The sequence below is a fragment of the Amphiura filiformis genome, chromosome 3 (assembly GCF_039555335.1).
Source record: "Amphiura filiformis chromosome 3, Afil_fr2py, whole genome shotgun sequence".
Lineage (NCBI taxonomy): Eukaryota > Metazoa > Echinodermata > Ophiuroidea > Amphilepidida > Amphiuridae > Amphiura > Amphiura filiformis.
The window spans coordinates 59,681,241-59,700,764 of record NC_092630.1 but is presented as its reverse complement, the minus strand read 5'-3'; the positions used below and the strand labels follow the sequence as shown (position 1 = coordinate 59,700,764).

The following is a 19,524-nucleotide window of genomic DNA, read 5'->3' as shown; positions in this document are numbered from 1 at the left end:
GACTGTTTACTAACAATATTACAATCAAATAAATATATTTTTCACTACTGAAAGAAATATTTGCAACTCTTTCAGTTCATAATACATTTCCTCACAGCAGCTGAAAGGAGTATCCCATCATGCATTGCAGTATATCTGCATGCCCCATAGCAAATGTATACAAAATATAAACAAGAGCCGCTTAGATATTAAGAGCTATGGATAGTTTCACAATACTTCAGGGGTCATATTTTTGCCAACAAAAGTCTAAGCTTCCCTGATTTAAACAAGTTATTTGAAGTTGAAGTGAGGGATTTTGTGTACATTTTTTATGGCACATTCAGTTCTATTATGGTACCGCAAAGCATAATGGGATACTCCCTTCAGCTGCTGTGACATTTCCTGCCGGATATGCAGCAATGTACTTTACAAATTATTGAACCTTCAGTCTAATGGGTCTTGGGTCTACAATCAAAGAAATTAATGTTGGCACACTTTAGTATACTAAATGTAAATTGCCACCCCTCTCCCCCAGTACAATGTTGATGAAAGCACTTTTTCCATTGGGCTCTCCAGTCTCCCAAACATTGATTGAGGGGGAATGGGGGAGGGAAGGGGAAAGGAGAAGGTATGTACTTCTCATAAAACATAGTTATACTAATTTCACTGAACTATCAGAGTGGCAATGAAGAGTTCCAACATTTGTCATGATGTGCCAATTTCGTTGATTGTAGAGTGTTGACTAACAATATGACGAACAAAAAAAGCAAAATTCTTGAAGTCTTCACTATTGAAGAAATACTCTTTCAGTTATGATACATTTCCTGTAAGATATGCACCAATTTTTGTAATGAACATGACTTATGACATAAATTCAAATGAAAGAACGTCTTGCATGGATTTTACTTTTATTTAAACTTGTATTTCTTACCAATTCAGGGGATCTGCAGGGTATTCTCAAGCTGGGTCTATTGTTTACTACTGCTGCACATGCCTGTAATAGGAATAAATATTACTTTACTTCATCAAACTTATAAATAATAGTAAAGATAGAGAAAAGGAACCAATCATGAGGGCGGGTAGGAGAGTGTATAAAAAAGTGATGAGACAATAAAAGGGGAGATAAACACGGAGATACAGGAAAGGAAAGCTGAAAGAGGTACACAAACAGAAGCACCAGAAACAGTAGCAGACAGGGACAAACACCAACCCCAAAAGTAAGAGCTAACTGCTCAGCATGATGATAAACATTACTTACTTTATTGAATTATGAGGGTAAAACTGCATTCAGTGACTAGCACTTCTTTCCAAGCTGACCCTCATACAAACTCATAAATTGATATTTGCATTACTCATTTTATACCACATACCTTGTCTAATGCTATAGTGAATGCTAAATCTGAACCTAGTGTTGTATTAATCAATTCTGAAAACTTGGTGTGAAGGGCTAGTATGGCGTCTACAAACTGAGCTGGTACCTGTAAGAGTAAACACAAATAACATATCTGTAATCAAGACATGCCACATGACTAGTTTGGGGGTTGGAAATGGCTCAGTGGTGGACACAAGTCAAAAGCTTCTCACATGTGAGATTCTTTTACAGCTGTGAGAATAAGATTAAACCTTATCACTACCAAACATAAAAAAACTCTATGCACAAAGAGATCTGCAACCCAAGGATCCTACATGATCCGATTGTGCAATAATCTGAGAACGCATAAAAGGCATGGAATTTGTGGCCAGGCACCATCAACCCTTGTGGCTTGCCATCCCGGGTCTTGTAATAATAACACAATGGATCTGTGGTTCAACATCGGACCACAGAAAAGAACTCTTCTCGTCATCATTATTCTACCTTCCGTACTTCTTTCCTTCCCCTTTGCCAAAAAGCACCTGGGGCTTTAGGGTCAGTCAAGACATGGAATTATTACTGATGTGGCCAAGAAGTATACGAAAGTGTTTTCATTAGGAGGCCGAACACTCCCTCTATGTAATGTAACTGTGAAATATTGAAAATTCTACCCTCAAAAGGGTTTTGCCCTTTTTGCAAAAGGCTTTGCCTGATATTTTAACTATTTTTTTATGTGTCCATGTAATCAGACTTGCTGACCCACTCCCCCTAATGATTTTGTTTAAGTAACTTACATTGTCACCTTGTAGGCTTGAGGTTGATTGAAGACCTGAAAGGAAGGCAACAGACAAATTATTTAGAACATTTAGACGAGCTGGTTTGTATAACAACAATGAAAGGCACCTCATGCCAGCCACCATTATACACATCTGTTTGTTAGGGCAAGCCTAAAATATAAGATATGGCATCCATATCATGGCTGACATACCTTTTAGGTTACTTTTCGTACCAATTATCATCTGCTTCTTTATTGTATGCTTAAGGATTGACAATATACAAATATTTACTGCTCATGAGAGATCTGGTGGAATCTATTGGTCCCTGAGGTGAACTGGGGACCGTGGACCTACTATAGTAAAATAGTAGGCTCGCGGTCTCCAGTTCACCGAGGGGACCATTCGATTCCACCAGATCACCAATTTAGAGCAGTAAATATTTGTTTTATATCCTTCATTAATATATTCTTTGTTCATTGATTGGTTAAATATTAGAAATGCAAGGCTTTTATCATAGACATATAGACCCAGGCATACATGTAGGCTAGGCCTAGTCAAGGCTAGACTGGCCTTGCTTTGTTTTGATTAAATGCACATGCACACAGTTGAACGGATAAAGCTTGCCGTGAAAATGTTAGTTTAAAATCTAATCTATGCAATACCGCTGTTAAACGAGTAACCATGTTTTCTGTTATATCACCATCAATTTAAGATACTGATCCTGATACTGAACTCAGACTACCGCCGTATTTTAGCTACAGTTTTGAGCTGCTTGTGTACTTCGCAAGACAATGTGACTAGCTACACATTCTGAAATCCCGCTACATGGCGAATTGCACCGACCAGTAAGGAACTGAGACTCTGCATCAAGGTCACAGGGACCTGGGGAAATAGTAGTACTATTTCCCTAGGGAAGTAGTACTTCCAATATTACCCTGTTCCCTCATCAATCGGCTTTTTGACCGCATTGAAAAATGGATAAAGCTATTTTTGGTCATATGAATGATATTCGTTTAACCAATTAATGAATGAGAATATATTAATGAAGTATATAATTTAAACTATTTGCAACACTTATATAGAGATAGTTTTTGTCTTATCACTCACCTGTGTCTTTTATATGAGCTTCTAATTCTTTAACCATTATACCAAGTCCATTCTGGACTGGTCGTAATAGTTTATACAATCTAGACAAATCTGTAGAGAGAAAAAAAGAGAATGGTCACATTTTGATATTTGGAGCTTTTTAACTTACATGGCAGATTACTCACTATACCAGTGGACAGATCACTTCCTGACTCAACGCCAGCAACGAGTAGTCATCGACGGCCAAGCCTCTGACTGGGAACGTGTTACATGTACATCAGGAGTTCCCCAGGGAACGGTGCTAGGTCCCCTCCTTTTTCTCACATTTATTAATGACATTTCTAATGGCATCACATCGAAGTTGAGACTGTTTGCTGATGATTGTCTTCTGTATCAGTCAATTTCCTCCATCGATGACAGCACGAAACTGCAACAGGATCTGAACCTTCTCCATCAATGGTCAGCTAACTGGCAAATGCAGTTCAATACAGATAAATGCCATCTGATAAGGTTTACACGCAGACAGAAGGTTATTGATGCCCACTACCATCTTGGAGGTAGCCAACTCTCTTCTGTCAATGAATATCCTTATCTTGAACTTTCATTTTCCACCGATATATCCTGGCAGAAGCACATTGGTAAAATCACCACCAAAGCCAACAGGATGTTAGGCCTCTTGCGGCCGAACCTAAAGAGCTGTCCTGTGAGGATCCGTGAGCAGGCATACATCAGTCTTGTCAGACCTCATTTGGAATACTGCAGCACAATTTGGAGCCCTCACAGTAAAAAAGATATCACCAAAGCGGAAAGCATCCAACGCCAAGCTGCTAGGTTCGTCCTGCAAAGATACCAGCGTAGAGACAGCGTGACCTCCATGCTACAAGAACTTCAGTGGAAATCCCTGGAATGGAGGAGAAATGCTGCCAGCTTGGCCATGCTGTACAAAATTCAACACAACATGGTTGCCATCAATGCATCCGACTACCTCGCACCAATGATCACCAGCAGCACCAGATACTATCACCCAAGCAAACTAAAGACAATCACCAGCCACACTCAGCTCTATGGGAACTCATTCTTCCTGAGGACAGTTTACCTATGGAACTCCCTCCCAGTTGTGGTACTAACTGCACCAACCCTGGAAGTCTTCAGGGGAGGAGTTTCATCCAGCCTGTAATCAGCTGCTTGGTTTTTACTCGCACTTCATCAAGTTCATCGCACCATTTGAGTTCTCCAGTTGTCTTCATCTCCGGCACCCTCAATTCTCAAGTTTTTTGTTGGCTGCACCTGTATGTCTTGTCTGCACGTGATCAACATTTCTGCACCATTGGCATGACTTCCGGAAAGGATCCTGCTGAGTATCGACGTAAACATAAACGATTATCACCAAAACAATTTGATTCAAGTTATATTGGTCAGGCAGTTTGGATATTAGAAGCAGATATGTGTATATAACAATGGCACATTTTTTTCGGTTCATATCATCTGTAAAAAAAACATATCTCAAACTGTATATGTTACTTAGGGTTATAAGAAAAATATGAGCTTTCTTCAATGCCAACATCTCAATTTTGACAGGGATAAAAATAAAGGAAAACATAAGGAGCAAAAATCAAAACAAAACTGTAAGAAATTGGACATATAAACAGTTCACAACTTTGCAACCATGTAGGTCAGTAAGCTTAGGAACTAACTAACTTTTCAACATTTTTGACTTTGGCCAAGTGGATAAGATAAATGTGGAAAATATTTTATATTTTGTTATTTTTTAGTCTCAAAGCCAGATTTGTAAAACTAAATCATAGAATATTACAGTGTGTACAGTCAAGTAATAAATGAAGCCTGTTATTACCTGGTAGGTGTTCCTGCCTGACCATAGTTTTGCATTCTCCATGCAAGAAGGTCATGTGATCTGCTACCATACGCATCTGGCACTCGTGCATCACTTTATTATACGAACTTGGATGAAGGAATTTCCGACTTCTTAATGTTTCCTCATGTAGTCTTTGAAGAACCTGAGATAAGTAATAAATTACATCAATATATATTTACATATTGTGGGTAATAGTTCTGACAGCATTTTTCACTTTATTCATCCTCAATAATAATTTTTTTTTATAATTAAGTACTAAATTGTCTGGGATTAGGAGTACACATCAAAAGGCATGGTTACAGGGGCCCTAATTCAGCTCAAAAATATTGTGAAAAGTCCATTTTCAGTGTTTACATCATGATAAGGAACTTTTGATCAGCTTTCATTTGAAGCAATTACAGCAAGTTGTGACATAATGAGAAAGACAAGTTATAATTGATGACAAATGGTACTTAAGGGTACTACACCCCTGCCCAATTTTGTGCCTATTTTTGCATTTTTCTGAAAAATTATAGCGCATTGGGGACAAGTAAGATATGTATATTATAGGGGCAAGGACTGCAACTACTGCACTGGAAATTTTATTTCAGCACAGACAATAGTTGTGGAGTTACAGTCAAAAATGAGGGAAAACCAATATTTGATCAATAAATCAATAACTACTTGCTTTGAGTTGCTGAATTTTCAGTACAGTAGTTGTAGTCCTTGCCCTATAATATACATATCTTACTTGTCACCAATGTGCTATAATTTTGAGAAAAATGCAAAATAGGCACAAAATTGGTCAGGGGTGTAGTACCCCCTTAAACAATAAAGAAGGAACTAACAACATTTTTGGTACCACTGCAGACATTTCATTATTTAATGTAGTAGTAACTATCAACCTGCAGTGCTCTTTAGCACCATGCAATCTGCACATGGTACATATATTTGATTCTGATGTTTTATGTTTTATTCTTTATTTTCACATCTTTAAGAATTTTTTAATCATAAGAAACCAGTAATGTCCAAAATTTAACATATGGTGTTACTTCCTTGTATAAATGAATATCTAAATAAATAAATAAATAAATAAATAAATAAATAAATAAATAAATAAATAAATAAATAAATAAATATTTAAAAAAATTAAAAATTAAAGAAATAAGACATTTAAATAATAAAATAAAATATAAATAAAATAAAACAAATAAATAAATAAAAAATAAAATAAAATAAATAATCAATAAATCAACAAAAATAGATTGCTAAACTAATAGAGAATAATAGAAACTAATTTTATACCACCCAACCTCAAGAGCAATTTAAAGTACAATGCAGAGGACTTACTGCAAGGTCCATGAGAATAGCACCCTCATTTTTCTATATTAGTTTATTCCCAGTGGTATCCACACGATTTGTTTTATAATTGCAAAAATCAGAACATTCCACTATGAGGGGGTTTGGAATCTTAAAAATTTAAACACTTCCGGTATGAAAAATGTCTTCTTTAAATTGTTTCCTTTCTTTTTAAACTGAGAGACTGGAATCAACAAAGATTTATTTACAACTACACACATGTCTGTACACTAGACTGAACACTTTGATTCCTGCCTTCTTGTTCACCCACACAACAAATACCAATTTGATCGACTTATTTATTTACAACATTTGGCAAAAGGCCCAACATACCCAATATTGAACAAGTCAATCAATTAAAAGGATTTTAGACATTTTGTTTGTTTTGGGAAAACATCGACAAGTCAATAGTCATAAATATCATATTAGTAGTCATATTGTTTCCGTATTTTGAGTATTGATAACTCTTATCTAAGGGGTTAAAGGCCTATTCCATGATTTGCTCATCTGCATTCAAATCATCAAAATTCAGATTTTGGTACATTTGTTAGTGTTACGGAGAGGCTAACCAAGCCTGCTAATGGTTAAGTCGAAAGCTGTCTCTATTTAAGACAAAATGAGACATTTTATATGAATCTGTAATTTCTATATGAAATTAACTACATGATAGTTACATGGGGCTTCAACATCGTCAATATTACTTGGTTTTTTTGCCAAATTTTTCATATCAAAAATACCTAATGACAATTTTAATGACTTATCCTTCACTCGTAGGCAATTTATAAAAAAAAACCTAATTTTAAAATTTGTTTTAACACCTTCACTGGGATCACCGAATAGGCCTTTTAGTTAATCAACTAACGTATTAGCTCACCTTTTCCATATACTGTGAACATGAGTGTTCTTGAAGCAGGTTGGCCGACTCCTTCCTATAATAATCTCCTGTTTCTTCAAGACATTTAGATTCAAAGAGATCTTGATAAAGCTGTAAATAAACAAACAAACAAAACACACAAAAATATAATTACATTTAATAATATCAGCTAAACATGGTCACGGTTAATTGAACATTAATTTTACACCCTATGCCACTGATTCTATTTCTAAGGCTTTTGACGGACAGGTCAAGCTATTACTCATGAAATGTTCACAAGCATGTAAACTATGCAAATTTTGCGGCTAACATGGACTTGTGTGAAATTTTCATGCAAGCTGCAAAATTTCACAAAAAAATTACATGCCTCAAAATTGATGTATTTTTCGAATCGCAACGTTTTTTGTACCATGAAAATATTGTGCTTTATCGTTAAATCTACCAATAGCACACTGGGCACCTTAGCTCGTGCCAGCATGTCCCAACTGATGCCCTAGAATGGGGACCACTATAGGATGTACAAGCTCACTTAGCTCGGTAGCGAACTTATGATAAACTTTGAATATGTACCCAGTTCACACTTTATTATACCACTGATGTTGGCTCAAAAGATTCAAGCAGGACATTTGTTTTAATGATCTTCATAGTTGATTCACAGCCACAGAAACCTCAAATTCAAATTGCTACCCACCTATTGCATTTAATACACGTTTTATTTACACTATATTTGGACCAGGAAAGCACCAGTACACAAACCACAAATAGTTTTATGATAAACATTCAAGATGTACCCATATCACAGTGTTGACTCAGGACTCACACATGATAATGATGTTACTGAAGGTCATAATTGAATCCTAAGTCACACTTTCTTACACCCATGTGTTCCGGCTTAAGATTCATTGAGCATAATTGAATCCTCAATCTACCGCATTTCAAATAATATTTTTTTCCAAGTATTTTGTCTCTCAAATAAAGTAATTTTTAGAAAATTACAATCATTTTTGATCAGGAAATTGGGAAAGTCTGTTCAAAGTTTATAGCTACAACATCATACAACACAAGCCTTCCAGAGTCTTCTCTCGGCAGGGTCCACTAGTGTATTTCAGTTGTAAGCTGAAGTTTTATTTTCCAAACATTCAAGTTTTGTTATGTGGCTCAAGGTTGTTAAATCTGTAGCAATTCGCTGCAAAAGTAGTGATGTAACAGGATTAATTGATTACCATAGCGAAAGGTGAAAACAAATTTTGAATATATTTCCCTGCACTAGATGTACGCATTTCACATTATACAAAGTCATGTACTTTTCACTCGCACCTGTACGAAAAGAATGGTATTGCTTTCAATCTATGATTGCACACATACAGACATTACAGGTGATGAGTGCAGCCTACTTATAGTGCAGGGCAATACTTTCAAAAAAAAATTCACTATTATCACTATGGTAATTAATCCTGTTACATCACTACTTCTACGGCAAATAGATCATTTTATTCTGATGCCGTCTATTTAAAATGGATATTCCAATAGCAATTCAATCTTCCGATATGACTGAAGTTAATGAGGTTTCCTTTTATTTATATTACTTTGTACTGGTATTTATGATGTGATCAAGCAAAATCAGACTGAAGACAGAAATATTGATTTTGAGATATAGCCAAATAAGGGAAATATTTCCTTTTGTTTCCTCTTGTTTTGGAAACTCTTTTAATTTCTCATATCTTTTTACTATCCTATAACTTAAGTAACTGAAAATTGATTATGACCGACTTCAGACTGATTTTGCTTGGTCACACCCCATATATAATATAAACTATTTAGCATAGGCCAAGATCTGATCTCATCAAAAGATAGTAAAATCATTTGAATCCTATACATCTTCATCATAACGTTATATAAAATTGGCTTTATCAATAATAAAAAAACAAAACAAAATAAAACAAACCCTACAAACTTTACCATGAGGTTTTTGAGCAGAGAAACACATCTTATTGCTTTATTGCCAATAATTAAATCATGCTGCTCTGCTAGCATAATTCATGTCGAAAATATATGCAAGCTGAAATGCAGGTCTACTACTAATAAACAAAGTTGAGTTGTTTACCTGTAACTGTTGTTTTTTCTTGTATTGTTCTACATCCACAAAAGAATTGATAACGCTATGTAGGACTGCTTGATTGGTGTCGTCTCCACATCGGTCCCTACAAATAATCACAAACAAACGCAATCTCCGTAACCTTCCATCTCTCAAAATATTATGCATTCAAGTACTGTGTAAGCTATTATTTTTAAAAGTTTACAAGCTTTGCAAAAATTGTGAAATCTTGGCAAGTGCAACATAACTCTATAAAATTTTATATCTTTTGTCTTTATGTGACCATGCATCCACAACCAAACAAGTGTACAGTCACTTATTCCTAAAAATATCTAGAAACACCGTCGGCAATTTCAGCAATTTCCAAGATGGCCGTCTTCATAGCGACCATGTAGCGATAAAAGTGTACAATTTACACCGGAAAACAAGGCAAAATACTGCCAAAAGTATGACCCCTGAAGGCAAATAACATGAAAAATTGGTGAAATAGTAAGTAAAAGATAAGATTTGGCGTTGCATTTTGTTGAAAATACATTGGAAATGGTCAATATTTTGAGTGAATATGAGCTTCCCTGACGAAGTTTTACTGGGCCATTGCCTTTGCACTATGTCAACATATCGGAGTTCTGTCGATATGTTGACATAATTCACTTTGTCGACAGGATTCCGACAGAGGACCTGTCGATGCCAGCCTTATTATTCAGAGATATTGAGCAATAAAGCTTACACAAATCAAAGAAAAGATAATTACTTCAATCTCTCTGTGTATTCATTTCATTAAGTTGGACTGCATTGTTCATCTCTTTCTACCCTAGGCCATGAACTTATCAGTCACCCCGCTAAACACAGTAGTTCAAACTTACCCCTGAAGTTCCCTTAGTAAAAGGTCCTGAAGATTTCTTTGAAGTGGTTTAATCATTAGTCTCTTCCATAGATCTAATGCAAGCTGAAATTGAAATGTTTCTAAAAGTTAAACACATAATTTTTTTTTTTTTTTTCATCTTCTTTTTTTTTTTTGCAAATAGTTATATTGTTGTTTTTTGGGTTTTTTTTTTGTGAGATTTTGTTTTAGTTTTCACTGTTTAACAATTAAGTTTTCAGTATATACGAATAAACATCTCACACTAATGAGAGCTGTAAACAAAGCTACAACACTGGGACAAGAACAAATTTAAGGTACTCATTAATAACTGTTAAAAAGCTGCTAAAATCTCTCAACCGCTTTTTAAATTAATTTATCCATAAAAAATCATTCAAGTCGGCCAAACCTTTCTACATCATGGATAATGAATAAATCTTTATATTTACCTATGGCAGCCAGTGCACATAAAGCATGATTAATTCTATCAACCCAGAGAACTAAAAATAATGATTTTATAAGGGATAATGGACCACAAAATCCCAGCGTTTCAATATCAAAGCATAGTAGCAAGCATCCTACCTCTCCTATGTCCATAAGTTGCTCTTCAGTAGAATCCAGCATAAAACCAAAATTCTTATCTGCATCACTCATTCTTTGTTTCTTGATGTATTGCTGGTTAAGGTATCTGAATTGTGTAAACAAAAAAATAATGGGTTTTTTTGATAAACAATAAGCATCAATATCAGTTAATTACTGCTATAATGTAGGCTACAGCAAATTCCCTTCCACACTTGCTATGGTCCTAACACAAATATAATCGACAAAAGACCTATCTACATACATAGGGTCCACAACTTTTAAGGTCCCTAAGTCAAAAAATATTTTACAAAGTGTAAAAATGTAAAAAGATATGTATAGCCCTATATGTTCTACCCTGTGGAACAATTTATAGCGTCACACATCATTGCGTTTAGTCCCAACGCTTAATTGTGTAAGAAAAGAGGCTGTTTTTAAAGTTGCACCCGAGTCCATAGCAGTCAGGTTTTCTTTAACAAACACATGAATAGGCCTGATACTGTATTGTTTGAGCGTTGACTCCAATGCCACTTTTAACACTTGTTTAAAACGGTCTATTTTTCTACATAATGAACCGTTGCGACTGACTGCAATGACGTGTGATGCTATAATTTTGTCCATATGTGTACAACAAATAAGGCTACACATATCTGTTTACACGTTTGCATTTCGTCGAATATTTTTTGATTTATTTCAAAAAGTATTTAGGGGGGAACTTATATCTGCTTGCTGTATTTCCTGCACACAAATTTGGTGGTCAGCATCCAGTTGGCAATACTACAGTGTCCCAGTCGGGATACATAGAGCATTTAGTATTATAATAACAAAATATTCACACATCGATTACAGCAATGATTACACATTCTTGATCTCAACAAGTGCCCGACTGAAACTGCCTTTACCTTTTCCTTGTTTTAAATCATAACCCTGTATAAATTCAGATTTCCAATGCCCTAATAATAAGTTTACCATAATGCTAATCTCAATATCTAAAATCTTTTAAAAACATAATGCTAGCTGAGCCTAGCTCTAATCTAATTCTTGGGGTGACATAGATCTGTTAATTGCAAAGTCCTGCCCTCATAATTCATCCCAGCTACATCCTTCAGAATATGACACTGCACAGTGCTGAAGGACAAATGCTCCACTCAGACATGACAAGCATGCATCTTCATCAATAGGCGTGTCGGAAATAGATGGCTGCCACCACCTAGCCTGGTCAAACCTGCTTTAGACTTACGAGTATAACTGGTCCATGTAGGCGGCCCCTTTACTATACACCTGCCAATGTTTGTGGTACATAGCCAGTAAATTCTCATCAGCCTCTTTGATTTCCTGAAATAAATGGGAATAAAGAGGATTTGTAACAACTGGGATCCATTTCACTTAACTTTTAACCCTTACCATCCGTAAAGTTACAAATACCCAATACTAGACGTAACTTTACGAAGGGTCCCTGTAGTAAATCCCCATTACTTACGAAGGGTACTGTTCATCAGTAAGTTTAGTGAAATGGAACTTACAATTCATCATAAGTTAGGAACGATTTCAAGTTTTGTAAAGTTTAGTGAAATGGACCCCTGGTCAAAGAAGTATCTATGTGTAATTGTTCAGAACTCTATGAAAATAATTTCAATCACATTACTGAACTACATATAGAATTTTGCGATTCTTGGCTTACGCGGTTCTTGAAACAAAGCATCAGCCGCAATGCCTCTACCTTGCCACGCATCATTTTAACTGGAGCGATTTCATTTGCACATTGTTATTTTTGTAGTATCTGATCATGATTGAAGTTGAGAGCATGAAAGAAAAAAATATAGGCCAAAAATGCATGAAACTGATTCTCAGAAACTCAACTTGTGATAATCGAGACAATCAAATTACATTAATGTGTGTGGATAAGCATGTTTCTAGAAGAATCAATTTTGATTCTTAAAAAAACAAATTTGCAGCCCTGTATATATTCCTGTGTTATAGCTGAGAGTACTAAATCTTGAGATCCATAGCAAGTCGCATGCTATAAACTAATTCTGTTAATAATATTTCAAGCAAAGAAACAAAATAAATAAAACAGACAAACTCACCTGATAAAGTAATTCCACATGCTCTTCCAAGAATTTCTTGGTTTCTTCGTATAACCTGTCGCTATGTGGCTCGGGAAACGCAACACAGAGAGCATAGACATCACTTGAGAGTACATGGTCAAGGATTGTACAGGATCTGAAACTACTTATTGTGTGCAGGGTTCAATATACTCCACGACACCAGTTAAATCGAACCGTGATTGTGTGTATGGCTTTATTCATCATGTTCATTGCCCTCCGCTGTGACCCACCTCAGGGCGATTACCGATTATCTTGATTTATTCTGCTCTACCAAACCCACAAGGCCGCATACTTAGCAGAAAATCAGTGATCACACATCAGTGATTTTTAGACTGATTAGTAGCACAGAGATGTGAATATTGATCATGTGAAATAAAGTCAAGATATTGTCAAGACTGTATTGAGGGAGTTTCATTCTAAGACAGTTTTCTCCATAAGCAGCATATATTTCCTGTATTGATACTATACTAAATCTTGAGTATACAAGATGAAGGTATTTACCATACCATTAAATGAGACACTGAGTAGAACAGTGTAATCATGAGCAGGTCCGTAGCCAGGATTTATTTGTGGGGGTGCTGATTTTGAAAAAGTTGACCTTTTTTTCAAACTTTGGACCTTTTTGGACTGGGGGAGAGGATTTGGACATTTTTGGACCAAAAAGGCATAAAAAACCTCTATTTTTTTGTTCGCTACACTCACAAATGGGACTTTTTGTGTTAAAAAAAAGGGGACTTTTGGGGCCTTTGGCATTTTGTGGGGGGGAGAGGGGTGCGTTGCACTCCCTGTACCCCCTGGCTACGGGCCTGATCATTGAGCAAATATTAAAGGATACGAAAATCTATCATTCCAAGTCTTGCGCTTCACATTGCCCAGTTGTATCACACCTTGGACTGTTTCTAGTAAACGACTCCATGTTTCTTCAAAATTGACGACTCTTGGTTTCAGCGACATGGCTGGTTGCTAGTTGTATCATCCCAGGAAAATGACCCTAAAACATCTAAACAAAATACAGTATTTAAACAAAATTAAAGCTAGAATAGTAAAGGTTACCATTTGAGTATTTACAATTACAAGCACACTAAAGTGAAGGTTCATGCAAATGTTCCTTTTTTGAAGAATTTTCATCATATACGGTACCGTAGTGGATTAAATCACAATACACAGAAAATAATCCAGAAAGATTATGAAGAGGTAAGAAGCTGAAGCCAATAAACACCATTTTCAAACTTTTTGCATTAAGCCCACAAACATCTGCCCTAGCTTTTAATTGACACCCTACTGATCCAATGCATATTTGTGAAACCGTGAACAAAAACAGCACATATTTTACTATTACAAGTATGCTCTTTATAATTTGCAAATATCTCAAATCGAGAATACAGGGATATATCAGTTTTTGCATATGAACTCCTAACCCTAAGTGAAAAATCCCTAATACCCCAAGGGCTTTTTGGCGACTGGAAGGGAAAGAAGGAAGGAATAAAGAGGGAAAACAAAGAATGCTCTGGATGGGATTCAGACCTGAGACCCTCCGCATGCCAAGCACTAGGTCGGCGAGACTTAGCCATGGGTCTTCTGCTTGCCTGGCCAATGAAAAGTGTGCCCATATATCACTTAAAGTGATTGCGTCATCACATCACATGGGATGCACGCACGCACAGTGCATATATCAAGTAGTATTTTGCAGTACCTGGTAGTGTTACGGTTAATATGACATGTATTTTCAATGTAAAATGCCTATACGGTGATCCACCCAAAAAGAAATCACCGTATAGATATTCCAGTACTAGGCTAGTTGTCCACGTCCATTCGTCCAACTTTGTTTCTTCAGACATTGACTGTTATCATACCGACATATTCTTAACGGAACACAGCCCTCCACTACATGTAAGGTGGACAATAAGGAAATCCTGAAACACATAGCAAAAGATTGTGACGGTCCCAGTAAGTTTATCCGCACAGCATGCTATGACTATGCCGGGCTGGAACCAACTTGACACAGCGAACCCGCAAGTTTTTGTTCAGGGTCCATTGAATTTGTGTGGACTGCACTGGCTAATTGTAAAATGTACACAATGAATTCCCACCGTAGCACGATAGACACTCATATGAATGATATGATAAAGCGATGCGACGAATACCGGCGATGTCGATGGGATATCTCTCACTATACTATTTTACTAGGCAGAGCCAGACACAAGCTTATCCCGTCTAAAAGTGGGTTTTCTTATTTCTAAAGAATGGTTGCGCATTCATGAGATGCTAATTTCTATTGTGTTAATTTCTGTTGTGACGAACACACATCTATTCAACTCTCTCTCACTTCAATGGACATGGTGAATAGAAATTATGGGCATCGAGGTCGCGTCACTGAAGTCATGAAAAGATTACGTATTTTGTATTGTTCTCAGAAAAAACCCGGGTTTTCTACCTATGGCGCTCTAGCTGAAATACAGCAAGAAATGTAAGATAGTAAAATGTAAACCTGTATCTTACTTAAGCTATATGAGCTAGGCAGAGCCAGAGCTTGGTTGGTATTAGTGCCGTCGTCGACATGCCTTATGTCGACATCGGCACGTATCCTGACATGTCGACATTTAATTTTCAAAAAATATTTTTGGCCAGAAAAGCAAGTTATAGGCCCAAAATTACTTGTTATTCAAGGTTGGAAACCAGAGAAATACTGCTACTAAAAAAAAATGTCAATTTTTTTTAAACAAAGTTGGATAAAGTTGCACATTTTGATTACCTTTGCTTCTATTGAACAGTCAGAGACACATTGAATTAGTATATTAGTATGCATTGCTAGTTGTTCAATTTTTTTTTTTGAATTTTTTTTTATGTCGTAGTGTACGCAATTATATCGATTATGTCGACATTCGACAAAAAACGGTGCCGACGACAGCACTAGTTGGTATACAATGGACTGTGTTGTAGTCAAGTCCTTGTCATCCGAGTCCGAGTCCTTTGTGTCAGAGTCCGAGTCCCTGCCAATTTCTGATGTCCGAGTCCGAGTCCTCAATGTTCGAGTCTGAGTCCTTATGTATCAAATTCAAGCCCCGGGGTTTTCACCAATACTTTATCAACGTAGGCTTATACTTAGCCAGATATACCGCCTGGCATGCCTAGTATTGTTTTGGGGCTATGCAATAATTATCCGGAGCCCGGGGAGGGGTGGCATTTAAATATGGCGCGCCAAAAAATGCTTATCCCCAGTCTCGGTTTGCCAAAAATCATTTGCCCTCCCCCTCCTCGGCCTGGAAAAAAATCTTTGCACCCCCCTTGCACATGCCATTTAGATAATGTTGCGTACATGTCAGGGTTGTAGCTATTTTTTTAATTTTAAATTTTTTTTGTTTATAAAAAAAAATTTTTTTAGAGGGGTGATACCCCTTAAGCGGGCCCCTGGACCCCCCAGCTGTAAGCTCGAGAGCTCCGCGCGCTCCACTTCACAATAATTTGCCACCTGGCATAGAAATTGGCCTAGCTATAACCCTGGTACATATGTTGTGTTTTCCATAATATCACAAAATCGCTGTGTTATTTGTAGAGCGTTATAGAAACGTTCTTTAATAATAATAATAATAATAATAATAATAATAACAATAGGGCATAATAATAATGATAATAGTAATAATAACACTAATAATGATAATAATAATAAAAGCATTCTAAACATTTAAATGAAAAATGTTTTGAATTGCCGGGTATAAACACAGTAACTTATTAGGCTTGTGTTTTAAAGCGGCAAAAGATGACATCACTATCAAACTTCAGGTGCCAAAAGAAGGGGTGTTGGTTCTGGCTGTAGGCCTACATGTATGCAGTATTACATGCTAAACTTGCATCTAACAAAGACAGTCAATGTCAAAACAAACGATTATGATAAAATCCATAAAACCAATTAAACATGTTAAAGATGTAACTGAAACTTGTGAAAGCAATCTTGCTTTTTGGTTGTACTTTCATTTACAAACTGTATTTATTTGCATGCAAAATTTCTTTAAAATTTGAATTAATCATGTGATGTGATCATTGATCATTGATCATCAAGCATTTATAGTCCGAATAATGAGTCCCAGAACAAAATATTAATTTCTGACATGATCGCCCATTGATCGTGTTCTCCTGTTCTGGGTCTGAACTGTTTCCATTTGAAATCTTGATGGCAAATTGGACAAAAGAAGCACATTGTTCTACTTGACACTTGACAGCTTTTTAATCCCCATTCAACAACTCTTCCTAGATACCTTTGTACAGGAGCCAACCGTTGTTAATCCGTGATGAATCCACAGTTCAGTAGCGTATATACGCGAACGCAAAGTTACGCGTACATGCGTTACGCATAAGCGCGTAAAATTCGTCATGCCTGGAACGTATGCGTAAACATGAACTCTCTTATGTTGGCGGTAGCAGCTAAATATTACCGCTTTATTCTTTAGTTTTATTGCTGATATCAACAGAGAAATACCGCGATCTTTTTGTAAAGTTGAGTGGTAATAGCAAACAGACATTCCGAATGACAGATCATGGGAATTTAGACATCTTTAGCTTGTTTCGTTGTTGAAAGGGATTCAATCATGTTTCACCGTTGTTCATCACTGAAGCTGCCCTCGCGAAGTAAACCACTCAGACGACGCGGACGCATCGTTACGTGAATCACGCTATTGTGGACCATCTTTCTGATACTTGAGTGTTTGGACAAGCAGAAACGTCTTTTGTTTACCTCTCTGTTTGTAAACAGATGAGGAGGTCAAAATTGTCATCCTCACCGAATAGGAAAGTCAGTAATATAGTAATAGTATGGCACTAATCAAGCAGAAAGGGGAGCGTGGCCTAGCAGTTTAGGCATTGGACTGTGAATCCAGGGGTCAAGGGTTCGAATCCCAGGTCCGCCTGAGCTCGGCTGGTTCTTTGTGTCCTTGAGCAAGGCCCTTCACTCTACTTGCTTAGGGCTTCGGAGGGCACTTTAAGCTGTCGGTCCCGTGTACATGCATATTTTCTCACATTAATGTAGTGTGCAAGTTAAAGAATGTCACAGGCTATTCGAAAAGAGCAAGGGATCATCCCGGTACTGTTGACTGTACTTCAAAAATTCACTCATCTACTCTTGGTTCCAGAGTAAAAATAAGTACATCTTGTCTGTACGCAGTGCGATCTTACTCATACATATGAGGGAGGCACTTAAAGCAATAATGTGTGATTTGCATAAAGAATAGATTCCTATTTAAATGTTTGTTTTCACTGATCACATTATCCCTTTTAATTTCGAGCCAAACAAATGAGGTATAACGAAGAAAGTTTTCATTCCAGCGCCTACAATACGTGTGCTACGCTCGCCGATCGTAACATGTAATACTGCACGGAGCATCGCGCTTGACGTGTGTACACATAAGCTGACATCCACGGGAGAGGTTAGCAAGCAGTAAATCGATGAACTCTGAATAAAACCGGGTCGACCAGGTTTTAATATAAAAAGTTTAATTTTACTGTTATTAAAGCACTTCAGGCTTGGCCTTTTACTAGTCCGAATAATCAGACCCAGAACAAAATATTAATTTCTGACATGATCCTGTACTGGGCTGGGTCTGAACTGTTTCCATATATGAAATCTTGATGGCAAATTGGACAATAGAAGCACATGGTTCTATGGGACAGCTTTTTAATCCCTATTCATGTTACGTGAATCACGCTATTGTGGACCATCCTTCTGATACTTGAGTGTTTGGACAAGCAGAACGGTCTTTGTCTACCTCTCTGTTTGTAAACAAACCAGGAGGTCGAAATCATCCTCCTCGCCGAATACGAAAGTCAGCGTAATAGTACGGCACTAGGCTAGCCTTTTACGTGGAATTTCAGTACACCACTGGGCATTATAATAGTGCAAAAAGTAGAATAGAAATCCGAGTAAAATTGAGGGCGTCGCTGTGAAGCAAATCACACATTATGGCTTTAAGGAAGAAGAGAAGAAGAACTTCAAGAAGTAGTTTAAAATGAGCGAAAATAAAAGACCTGAAAAGACCCTATTTTGCCGGACTCGAGGAGGACTTGAAGCTGAGTCCATGAGTTCTTGGGGTCCGAGTCCGAGTCCTTATCTTTCGAGTCCCAAGTCCGAGTCAAAGCTGAGACGAATTTGTCTCAGGTCAAAGGACTCGAGTCCGGAATCAAGTCCGAGTCGTTGAATTGAGTCCCGAGTCCTGCAACACTGCATAGCTGCATGACTGACAATGGACTATGGTGTATAGAAATTCATACTGCAGTCATTAAGCGTTCACTTGCCTTCTTAAATATCGTATAAATGTAAGCTTATTAAATTAAGATATGCATATATATATGGCTTTTGATTGAATATATACGTAGCGCCTATGCTTGCAATTGGTGCCAAATTCGGATCCTTTTCACCAAACTCATTCTGGGTTTTTTCCACGTAAATTTACTATAAAGTGCCACAATTTGCACTTTACAACAGTTCCCTAAATCGTTAGTACAATTAGTTAGCTACTACCTTAACGTCTCAGCTTCTGGAAAAGGTTAAATGATTAAATATCAAAAATACTTGTCTCACGATTTTCACTACTTCCGCAGTTCTTACAGATTTTTTAA

At 36.8% G+C, this 19,524-nt stretch overlaps 1 protein-coding gene across 1 annotated transcript in view; it reads right to left on the bottom strand.

Moving 5' to 3' along the window:
* Window positions 1-19,524, bottom strand: part of LOC140148848 (cullin-2-like) — a 31,779-nt gene extending 12,255 nt beyond the window's left edge. The window contains exons 1-13 of the mRNA XM_072170934.1: window positions 19,427-19,524; window positions 13,754-13,918; window positions 12,898-13,000; window positions 12,051-12,145; window positions 10,814-10,919; window positions 10,236-10,318; window positions 9,382-9,478; window positions 7,278-7,388; window positions 5,045-5,207; window positions 3,214-3,303; window positions 2,125-2,159; window positions 1,350-1,457; window positions 911-973 (exon numbers count right to left, since the gene is read on the bottom strand). Of these exons, the coding sequence (XP_072027035.1) occupies window positions 911-973; window positions 1,350-1,457; window positions 2,125-2,159; window positions 3,214-3,303; window positions 5,045-5,207; window positions 7,278-7,388; window positions 9,382-9,478; window positions 10,236-10,318; window positions 10,814-10,919; window positions 12,051-12,145; window positions 12,898-13,000; window positions 13,754-13,872 (1,173 nt within the window). The 5' untranslated portion in view covers window positions 13,873-13,918; window positions 19,427-19,524. The remainder of the gene's footprint in view (window positions 1-910; window positions 974-1,349; window positions 1,458-2,124; window positions 2,160-3,213; window positions 3,304-5,044; window positions 5,208-7,277; window positions 7,389-9,381; window positions 9,479-10,235; window positions 10,319-10,813; window positions 10,920-12,050; window positions 12,146-12,897; window positions 13,001-13,753; window positions 13,919-19,426) is intronic.